General features: G+C 44.6%; 1 protein-coding gene across 1 annotated transcript; it reads left to right on the plus strand.

Annotated features, from left to right (window-relative positions):
• Positions 1 to 9,860: 9,860 nt before the first annotated feature.
• LOC106632692 (core histone macro-H2A.1-like) lies at positions 9,861 to 11,457 on the plus strand (the record flags this gene model as incomplete). The annotated part of the gene is given in 2 exon segments (XM_042216939.1): positions 9,861 to 9,962; positions 11,280 to 11,457. A coding segment is annotated over 1 exon segment (172 nt), but the record flags the coding sequence as incomplete, so codon positions are not given.
• Positions 11,458 to 11,674: the final 217 nt, after the last annotated feature.

An 11,674-nucleotide genomic window follows, 5' to 3' on the forward strand; every position in this document is an offset into this window, starting at 1 on the left:
TTAAATGTTAATTGCACGTTGTCCCTGTGTTTATGTTCTCTCCGGGTACTCTAGCTTCCTCCCGCAGACCACAGACATGCAGTTACTGGGGTTAACTGGTGATTCTAAACAGCCATAGGTGTGAGTGTGAATGGTATGGAGTGAATGGTGAATGACCCTGTAATAAACTACTGACTGGACAGGGTACACCCTGGACACGGTAAGGGTCTTATTGCAGTGCAATTTTTAAATTTAATATGCTCTATGTTAAGGGAGAAATCAAGATATTGTTAAATGTGTAATTTGTGGGAATCTTGGAAATGTATTGTAGAGTAACTTCCAATAAACCAAGTTCATAGAGGGAGTCTATGGCTGACGCGCGTTCCTGGGTTTCCAAAAGAAATGCCTCCAGTTTAATTTTGACTTGAGGATTATTTATTTATTACAAATTCCTTCCAAAATAAGCATTAAAGTTCCAAAAATAAGACATTTAACCAGTACCCGGTGTGCACACGCTCAGAAACCGTGAGACTCCTGAGCGTCCATGCTCCTGCTCGTTCCCTCACACAGGCTTTCATGCTGCTATTGCACTTACATACTTAAAGTGATAGCACCTCTTTTAGACTCTAATCCCACACAGTCACATAACCTTACATAAACATAAATGTTCAAATGTATTAATCCTGGAAAGATCAACTACGTAACGAATCTATGGATTATAAAACAAACATGAACTTAATCGCAAATTAAAATCTAAAGCAGACGTCTGGCGCCTACGTGTATGTTTAGGGAAGCTTCGTCTTGCCTTCAAAATGTTTGTTGAGATGTCTCTACTTTTATAATATATTTCTTCTTTTAATAGTAGATGTATGTTTTTATCACACAGAACACAGACATGGAGGCTAAAAGCATGATGAAGGAAATATTTATGGGGCAGAGGAGATACGCAGCGAGAATATGCCCGACTGGAGTCTTCATTCAAGCTGTGGTGGTCCTCACTGGTTTGGCCAGCACTGTACGGGCATGGGGTTTGCCACAGCGCTGTTGGAAGTTTAGCAGACGATATTTGGGAATCTTCATTGACACAAATTGTCATCCAAGGCTTGCCTCTCTAAAGCAAGTTTTTAGGGTGAGTTGAACAAGACTAACAGGAGGCAGTTCCCCTTAACTACCTTACTGATACTGCCAGGAATCTTGGAGTTTTCATGGATAGTTCCTTCAAACTTGACAAACAGGTCTCTACTGTGGTAAAAACTAGCTTTCATCAACTACGCCTAATCTCTAAGGCTAAACCCTACATACCACACAAAGATATGGAGAAACTCATTCATGCTTTCATTACATCAAGACTGGACTATTGTAACTCACTCTACTTGGGTCTACAATCTTCTCTTCTGCAGCGTCTGCAGCTGGTCCAGAATGCCGCAGCACGTCTCTTGACCGGCACTAGAAAGTTTGACTCTATCACCCCTGTTCTGAAAAATTTACACTGGCTTCCTATCAAATATCGAATTGATTTTAAAATTCTATTGTTTACTTATAAAATTTTAAACAATATGGCACCTGACTACTTAGCTGATCTCCTCTGTCTGTACAGCCCTCAGAGAGCACTAAGATCATCGGGCCAGCTGCTCTTGGTGCAACCTAGGTCTCGGCTGAAGACCAGAGGAGACCGTGCCTTTGCCGTTGCTGCACCCAGGCTATGGAATACTCTCCCTCTTCATATTCGCGCGTCAGATTCCATTCAGTCTTTTAAATCACGTTTAAAAACGTATTTGTTTGATCTGGCATTTAAGGCGAATTAGGGTAATTTACATCTGGCTCTGTATTTAGATTATGTAATTATCTTATATTTTATATATTTGTAATTTATATTTTATTGTGATTTTATTTGTACTGCGATTTTACTGGAAAGCACTTTGGTGTACTTTGGTCTTAAAAATGTGCTATATAAATAAATTTTGATTGATTGATTGATTCCCCTTAATGTCAGCTTTAAGATAAAAACAGAAGTAACTTATTTTGCTTGGAATTTTAAAATGTGTTTAGTCTTTTACAAAGTGTTGTGCAAAAGACAGATAGTGGAGGAAAAGAGCTGAGTAAACAAGAAACAGTGCATCATGGGAAGCCACACAGGCTAGTTTAAAATTATGTTTTTATGTCCTCCTTATAAGGATAAGGATTTATGGAGATATGTGTACACATGAAAAGTTAAGTGTTACTGTATTTACAGCGGCCGTGATGTGGGTTAACACTAAAGTAATGCAAAGAGCATTTAATGAATAATTTAATCTCTCAGAGCACAATCTCCAGTGTTAAATTAACACTAAGAGTGTCTATATGGGTCCACACCTCTGAGTGTTAAATACAACACTGTTGAGTGTTAAATTAACACTTTTGACAGTGTTATATGTTTAAAAGTAACCTAGTCAGTTTTGAAGATTAACAATGGCTAACACTGAGCAGTGCTGATTTTCTAACACTGGAATATTTCTAACATTTTGAGTTATTTTCCAGTGTTAGAAAATCAGCACTGCTCAGTGTTAGCCATTGTTAATCTTCAAAACTGACTAGGTTACTTTTAAACATATAACACTGTCAAAAGTGTTAATTTAACACTCAACAGTGTTGTATTTAACACTCAGAGGTGTGGACCCATATAGACACTCTCCAGTGTTAATTTAACACTGGAGACGCTATCTCTACTTTCAAGATTAGGCTTCAAACTTTCCTTTTTGCTAAAGCATATAGTTAGGGCTGGACCAGGTGACCCTGAATCCTCCCTTAGTTATGCTGCAATAGACGTAGGCTGCTGGGGATTCCCATGATGCACTGGGTGTTTCTTCTTCACTCATCTTTTTCACTCACTGTGACTTTATACACCAACGACAACTGGTTGCAGCAGATGGCCCCGCCCATCCCTGAGCCTGGTTCTGCCGGAGGTTTCTTCCTGTTAAAAGGGAGTTTTTCCTTCCCACTGTCGCCAAAGTGCTGCTCATAGGGGGTCATATCTATTATTGTACGATCTACTGTGCAATATAAAGCACCTTGAGGCGACTGTTGTTGTGGTTTGGTGCTATATAAATAAAAAAATAAAAAATAAAAAATTAATTTGAATTGAAATCGAATTGAATTGATCTAGAATGTTGTGATGCTGTTCTCTGTTTTGTAGCTCATTGTCAGTAGTGTCAGTAGTGTTTCTACTGTTTAACTTGGTCTGATTTACAGAGGTCACCAAACAACTCTGTGTACATGCATTCATTTTACATCAATCTAGGAGCAACTGGAGAGTGGTGCTGAAGATACCAGCTTTACAATATTGGCCACCAGGCAGGCAGAGAAGTGTGGGCTTACATGGACTGGGCCAATGACCCTCACTATGCAGTCATGAATACCTGGCTTCCAATTGCCCAGTCTTCACTCCAGAGATGTGGGCCAGCTCATGCAGTTCAGACACCGGCAGGTCAACATTTGGTTGATGAGATATAACAGTAACAATGTTTCCCAAAAACAAAAGAGGGAGAAGCAAAGCCTGGGGATGCTTAAGTAGCCTTTTCTTCAAAACCCAGGATTTTACATCTGCCCCTGTCTGCCCACCAGACCCACACCCTTCATGTCACTAGTGGCTAAATCACTGGGTGCTGTGACAGTCATTGTGGTTCATTTATTTGTGTACTGTGTAATAACAACAGATACGTTGGTTTTATGCTACTTCTACTACTAGCAGGAGTTAAAGTGGGATTTTATAGGTGGAGAACCCTAAGACTGGCTGCAAAGGGAAAAGCATCGCTTAGAAATAAAACTAAATGAGCTCCAGTTGATTCTGGGTACATGCTGTGATGAGCTAACTTGTACTTCTACTTTGCGATTCATTGATTCTTTGTGGTTTTGCAAGATACAATTAGCATAGAGCAGAGCTGAGATGAGCTCATTGGGACAGCTCCAGTGACAGTTCCAGTTACTCATGTGGCCCTTTGGGAAGATGAATTTCCCACCTTTGCCTTTCATGTTTATTAAGCATCCCACTTTCACTCACACTCTGATGGATGCATCAGGGCAATTTCAATGTCAGCATATGGCCCAGGGGTACCTTAATACAACCCACTGACCTAGCTGTACACCTTAAGCCACAGCTGGAAGGTGCACAGCTGTGGGCGCTTACTTTGGGCAAAAAACAAAAACACTTGACTAAAGAATTTGTCTACATAAGCGAAGTCATCTAAAGAGGGTTTTGTAAAAATAACACTATACTGCTAGCCTTTCAACACAAATTGTTTTGAGACAGCAGTGAGTCCAAAACCGAAGATGAAGGGCAGAGCTTTAAGCAGTCTTCTCTCTACGTTGTTGAACCATTTCATAAATGACACTATTGCAGCACGCCCAACTTTATCCATTTTGAAGACAGGAAGCTTGTCATGAGACAATATTAAATCACTGTTTTCTGCAATCCTCATCATCTGTAACCTGGTGAACCCAGAGAAACGTTTGTTGTCTGAGTCATTAGAGATCCTGCACTGACCCCTGGTGGTAGAAGTCAAATAGAGATTCAGCAACAGCCTATTGTGACAGAAACAATCTTACGCTGTTCTCGGGACCCTGTAAGCTAAAATTACTGTTCCTAGCTTGTCCTTTGTCCTTTCAGGAAGCAATGTCTCACAATCTCACTAACATTTTGAATCAACTTTATTTTTAAAAATCACTGATGTGCAGAGGGGGTTTGTTAAGCCACTTACCTATTGTTCAAGCATAAACGTTCACTTAACTGCAGGGATGAGCCACTGTTGTGTCTACATAAACAGTTTAGTAAAGAGCCAATCTTAAATTGTTACTAGCAGCCTGTCGTAAACCCACGTAATCTGTTCCCAGTTTTTTGTCTATGAAAAACCTGAAGTATGTTGGAATCGTGTACAATGTGACATTAAAAACTGAGCAAAGTGGACGAAGATGTGGCAGACCTGAAAAACTATCTACAGCAGTCCAGCGGTGATTTCCTCCAGAAACAGGAAAACACTGAAACATGGACTGGGAGTGATATAAAGCTTTACGCTCAGCACTCACTTTTACAGTCCACATTCATAGATGTGCTTTTTTCCTATGCATAAGGATTTTTATGTGTTATTCACAAATATCCTAAAACTCACCAACTCAGACTTCAGTATCTTCCCCAAGGGCATTTCAACAAGCAGACCTCATGAGCTACAGACCCAACTACAGACCTTCCACCTGGCAGATGATCCACTCTATACTGTGGGCTGGGTGGACAGGTTTGGGTTTTTGGGTGGAGCTGTGGGAAGTCTCCCACATGTTCATACCTGCAGCACATTGCCATCACCTGAACTGTGTATTTAAGGACCAGCTGTGGCACTGCTTCTAAGACTTATCATCCCATCCCCATCGGTAGTAAATGAAACTGTTTCCAGTGTGCACTTTGCTTATGTTGGATCCGGCTATTCTCTTGCATTTGTCTCCCAGTCATCTGTCTGGATAACTCAAGTGTCTCACAGCTACATCTCACCTGGAGCACAATGCTGCCGGTTTGTCCAAGCCCGGAGTCCGCTGTGGACCTGGCCACTCTCCACCGTTTTGATGCACATCACTCCCAAAAGCCACCTACTGGTTCCCCTCACAGCTATCCTGTCTACTAAGCCAAGTAAGAATACTTCCATTATCTCCAAAGTCTTTGCTCATTTCCTCCCTACCAGTCACTGCTTATACTTCTCTGATGTCATCTTAAGAACACAGCAGTGGAAAAATACTCTTAATGAAGGGATTAAGTAAAAACAACACACACACACAAAGACAGATGACCCTGTGGGTGGTCTATCCTTCAAGCTCCTCTACCAGAGGCCTGGGAGCTTGAGGGTCCTGTGCAATATCTTAGCCGTTCCCAGGACTGCGCTCTTGTGGACAGAGCTCTCCGATGTTGTTTCTGGGATCTGCTGGAGCCACTCGCCTAGCTTGGGAGTCACTGCACAGAGTGCTTCGATTACCACTGGGACCAGTTACCTTCACCCTCCACATTTTCTCGAGCTCGAGGTCATTCTCCACCACCCTTGGGGGCTTCTCCCAGTTTGATCTCAGGACTTCCAGGCCACACTCGGCACAGATGTTCCTGTACACTATGCCGGCCACTTGGTTATGGCGTTCCATGTATGCCCTGCCTGCTAGCATCTTACACCCTGCTGTTATGTGCTGGATTGTCTAAGGGGCATCTTTACACAGCCTGCACCTGGGGTCTTACCTGGTGTGATACAACTCAACAACTCAACAACTTCTTCAACAGGTTTGACCAGCCCACACCCCCCCCACCCTCACCCTCACCTTCACTACAGAGTCCAATCCCCACTCTCCTACCTCCCTCGCTTCCCCCCCTTCCTGACACCATGACACCCCCCTCCTCCAATCCCTCTCTCAGCAGCAAGACATCTCCCCCCCTCCCCTCCTCCCAAACATCTCCCAGTGTCACAGTGGATCAGGTCAGGAGACAACTGAGGAAGCTTCGCCCCAGAAAGGCAGCAGGCCCAGACAAGGTGTGTCCTAGGATGCTAAAGGCGTGTGCTGCTGAACTTGGGGAGCCGCTACAACGAGTCTTCAACCTCAGTCTGCGACTGGGGAGAGTGCCCGCCCTATGGAAGACATCCTGCATCGTCCCGGTCCCCAAAAAGAACCGGCCCAATGAGCTGAATGACTTCCGACCGGTGGCACTGACGTCACATCTTATGAAGACTCTAGAGCGGCTCTTCCTCAACCTCCTCCGACCACAGGTACAACATGCCCAGGACCCACTACAGTTTGCATACAAGGCGGGTGTCGGAGTGGAGGATGCCATCCTGTACCTCCTACACAGAGCCCACTCACACCTGGATGGGGGAAAAGGCACGGTCAGGATCCTGTTTCTTGACTTTTCCAGTGCCTTTAATACCATCCGGCCCTGTATGCTTCAGGAAAAACTGAACAGGATGGAGGTGGACCCCTGCCTGGTGGCTTGGATCTCCGACTACCTCACCGACAGACCACAGTACGTCAGGCTGAAGGACATCACGTCTGACACAGTGGTCAGCAGCACAGGAGCACCACAGGGAACTGTGCTGTCCCCTCTTCTCTTCACCCTGTACACCTCTGACTTCTGCTACAACTCTGAATTATGCCACATTCAGAAGTTTGCAGATGACACGGCCATCATGGGGTGTATCTGGGATGATCAGGAAGAGGAGTACAGAAGTCTGGTGAGGAACTTTGTCGCATGGAGTCACACAAACCACCTGCAACTCAACACCTCAAAGACTAAGGAACTGGTTGTGGACTTCGGGAGGTCCAGAGAAGGTCCACTGCCGGTTCAGATAGAGGGGGAGGAGGTGGAGGTGGTCAACAAGTACAAGTACCTCGGGCTGTGGGTGGACAATAAACTGGACTGGTCATGCAACACAGAGCACCTGTATAAAAAAGCCCAAAGCCGACTGTACTTCCTCAGGAGGCTGAGGTCTTTTAACATCTGCAGGAAGCTCCTGAGGATGTTTTACCAGTCGGTGGTTGCTGGAGTACTTTTCTATGCTGTGGTGTGCTGGGGGAGCAGCACAGCAAAGAAGGACTCATCCAGGCTGGAGAAACTGATCAGGAGAGGCTAGCTCTGTGGTCGGCATGAAGCTGGACACTCTGGTGACAGTGGCAGAGAAAAGGACATTAAAGAAACTGATGGACATTATGGACAATGCTGAGGCATCCTCTGCACACGGCCATTAACAACCAGAAGAGTCTGTTCAGTGACAGGTTGCTTCTCCCAAAGACAAGAACTAACAGACTTAAAAACTCCTTTGTCCCACACGCCATCAGACTGTTTAACTCCTCTCTGGAGGGGAGAGGGAGGGGAAACAGGAGGACAAAGGAGGGGGGAACAACTAAGCTGTAGTGCCTCTTCACCTCACTGTGCAATACCTTGTGCAATACTTTTGTAAATAGTCAACAGTGCAATAGACCTCAATACTTGAAATGTGCAATTCACTTGTATTTTTATTTTTTATTCCTATTTATTCTATTTATCCCCTTCTGTATATTTTATTTATATTGTCTCTGTATTTATATATATGTGTGTGTGTGTATATATATATAATATTCTGTAACTCTGTAACTTCTGTCGGTGCTGTGCTTTTTTGGAAATCGAATTTCCCAGAGGAACCCACCCGAGGGATTAATAAAGTTCTATCTAATCTAATCTAATCTAGACCCCAGCCTCTATGGATCTTGTGCTCTGAGCTTGCTCCTGTGCTGCCATATATATATGGCAGCATATATGGGGCTTCCATGGTGATACTGAACACCAGTCCCACCTCAAAACCTCCACCACTCCTCCCAGGGATCTGAGGAGATGAAGCAGGGAGAAACAAGCTAGTTGGGTCTTCCTGGTAAATGCTCTGCAGTTGGTGGCTGCACTAGAGGGGAGCAGAGGAGGCTCCTTCTCAGGGACAGAACAGGCCACTCAGCCATTTGGTCCTCTGACAATGCAACTGTCACCTCATTGCTCATCCATAATCATTTTGAGGATATCTCTGAAAGTGGATGCAAAGGTTTTATGGATTGATGTATCCAAATTTGAACTTTATGGTTATATGTGTATGTATGTATGGAGCACATCAGGACAGAGGTACAAGCTATCTATCTGTAAAACACACTGGAGGCTCTGTTGTGGTGGGATCATCCTTATTCCCATCCCATTGAACATGATCACCGTAAAAATAAAAATAAATCAACTGAAATGTAAAAAAAACAACAACTGTGCAAACAACCACAGTAATGTGAAACAATGTGACAGAGAGAGGGAGACAGTTTTTCTGAACCCAATTCAGGTTTAACGTACACGAAAAACAGCTATTTCCAATCATGCGAGGGAAGGGGGGAGTTGCAGGATGTGCCACTAACACAGTGATTAGCACAACAGAGAAGCTCACATCCTAAGATGTAATGTTTGTGAAATTCAACACTGTGTAGTGATGTTAGGAAGAATCAAGGGCAAACACGTTATAACAGATGCAGATCTTCAGTAGGTGGATGTAGCTGTGCCTGCATCTATTGGCTCTGGTCAATTAAAGATGGACTCAAATGATGGTAAATGAACTGATTCTTATACAGCGCTTTTCTACTCTCCCAGAGTACTCAAAGCACTGTATACAACATTCACCCAATCACACCCATTCTCACTGACTCTAAACTGATTTCTAACGACATTCACACTCCGATGGATGCAGTGGAGAGCAACTTGGAGTTAGTATCTTGGCCAGGGATACTTGGCATGCAGACTGGAGGAGCCAGGGATCAAACCACCAACCTTCCAATCAGTAGGTGACCTGCTCTACCTCCTGAGCTACAGCTAAATGATCTGACTGTTGTGATGTCTCTAGGATTATCAGCCCGAGTCTCACACCCCAGTCTGGATGCTTAAGGACAGATGTCCCCTTCCTGTTTCATTCCACTTTGGACTCTATTCACAGCCTTCACTCTTTAGCTAACAAACGCCAGGGATATGCAGTGAAATACACTCACAGGCCTATTGTGCTGCCGTTTTAGGCTGTAAGCTATTTATTTGGGCTAATGTGGATTTTACCAGCAGTTACTTTGCCGTAGGATTGTGTTGCGTTGATCTCCGTTAGAGCTGTCGGGGGCGTTTTTGCAGGATTTTCCCTCCGCTGAATTTTTCCCCTTTGCAGCATCAGTAGCACAGAGCCAGCCTCCGACCAACTACGCTGTTCCTGCTTGCACTGTGGGATTTTTTTCCTGAGGTCTGGAACCAGGATTATTAGGCACAAGGACGGCGAAACACAACGGCCCGTCTGTTGCTGCACAGGAGCGTCACGAGTTCGCGCAGATTCACGTTAGAAAAACAGGTAGAAACTTGGGCTTTATTTGATGTTTCGAGGCGCAGCGCATATCCGGATCGACGGGGACGCGTTACTTTCCGTGTGTTGGAGCCTCCGTGGAAAACGAAGGGGCGGGTGGGTCTGCTGTGGAGAAAAGGCTCGTTCAGGTTTATGTCTGTGTGGTACGGTAACGGATGTGCGCGGAGCCGTTAAACGTTGAAGCTGCTACATGGTGCCGACCCGACCTAGCTAACGTCCGCTCGTAGCTTCGTGTTCACGCTGACTTCGTGTCCGAGAAGGAATAAAAACACTTCTCAGTGGGAGCGAAGCCGGCTCCGACACTTTCCGTGAGCCAGCCGTCAAAGCGAGGCTTTTGTGGCGACGCCGTAAAGGTGTCGCTCGCCTGGCTCCGACCTAGCTCGGTACAGTAACGTTAGCTTACATGCTGAGGTCGCGTTCCCTTTTTCTCCGTTTACACTACACGCACGTACACTACCCACAGTATTAACACTAGCGACGTGATGCTGTTTGTACATACGTGGGGACGATGTGCGTGAACTCCAGCGGCGCGGATGCAGGCCGCAGCATATCAATAACCTTTCCGAATAGCGCGGCGTGGAAAACAAACACTGTGCCCTTCATTATGACACCACGCACACACACAGCCACACGTGTAAAAGAATGTGCAATGAAAGCACACGCAGCTAGTGTGTTCACGCCGGGACTGCGTCTCCCACCAGCACCTGGCTGACGTCAGAAACCATGTTCTCACCTGAGCGTCACGTATGTGGGGACAGCTGTGAACACATGATGCTTGAAAAGCTGTCAAATAATAACTCGCTGTTTCTGATTGAATTTGTTTAATATACATTAATGTACAGTTTCCATTGAACTCTGTATTTAATTCAATTAGTTTTATTTGTACAGCATCAAATCACTGCAACAGGTGCCTCAAGGTGCTTTATGTGTAAGGGCGACCCTACAATCATATGACCCCCTATGAGCAAGCAGTTTGGCGACAGTGGGAAGGAAAAACTCCCTTTTAACAGGAAGAAACCTCCGGCAGAACCAGGCTCAGGGAGGGGCCATCTGCCTATACACGGGTGGAGTTTTCATGTTCTCTCTGTTCCCCTGTGTTTCTGCTGGGCCTCCAGCTTTCTCCCCAAAGTCATGCTAATTAATTTGTGATTCTAAATTGGCAGTGGCTGTGAGCTCCATATAAAACAGTGCATTCATTTACAGTTAAAACATGTCATCAGGATGATGGGAAAGGGGTTATTTACATGCCACTGCATTGATCTGGTTGCACTGCGGCTGAGTGTTGTGGAAATTGTGAGGACACACGTATTTATTTAGTACAGTTTAGAGGAACAGAGCATCCTGCTAACGAGAGTTTCATTATTGTTAGCATGTGTTTGTGTCAGTCACTGGCTGTTGTCGCACTGTGTCCAGACAAACATGTCAGCCAGAGGAGGAAAGAAGAAGGCCACCAAGCTGTCCCGTTCAGCCAGGGCAGGTGTCATCTTCCCAGTGGGGCGCATGATGCGGTATCTGCGCATTGGCACGCACAAATATCGCATTGGCATGGGGGCTCCGGTGTACATGGCAGCTGTCATTGAGTACCTGGCAGGTAAGTTTGATACATGAGAGCATGTGAGTGTGTTCAGTGTGCTGTGGCATATCTAAGGGACATAATTCAAAGTTGAATTTCTGCAACACTCAAAGCTCAGAGTACTTTGATAATCCTTTATGTGGATATATGTATATACATACATATACATATATACATACATATACATATATACATACATATATATATGTATATATATGTATACATATATATGTAT

This window comes from Haplochromis burtoni, unplaced genomic scaffold (genome assembly GCF_018398535.1).
Source record: "Haplochromis burtoni strain Fernald_Lab_line unplaced genomic scaffold, NCSU_Asbu1 Contig_1380, whole genome shotgun sequence".
Taxonomy (NCBI): Eukaryota; Metazoa; Chordata; class Actinopteri; order Cichliformes; family Cichlidae; genus Haplochromis; species Haplochromis burtoni.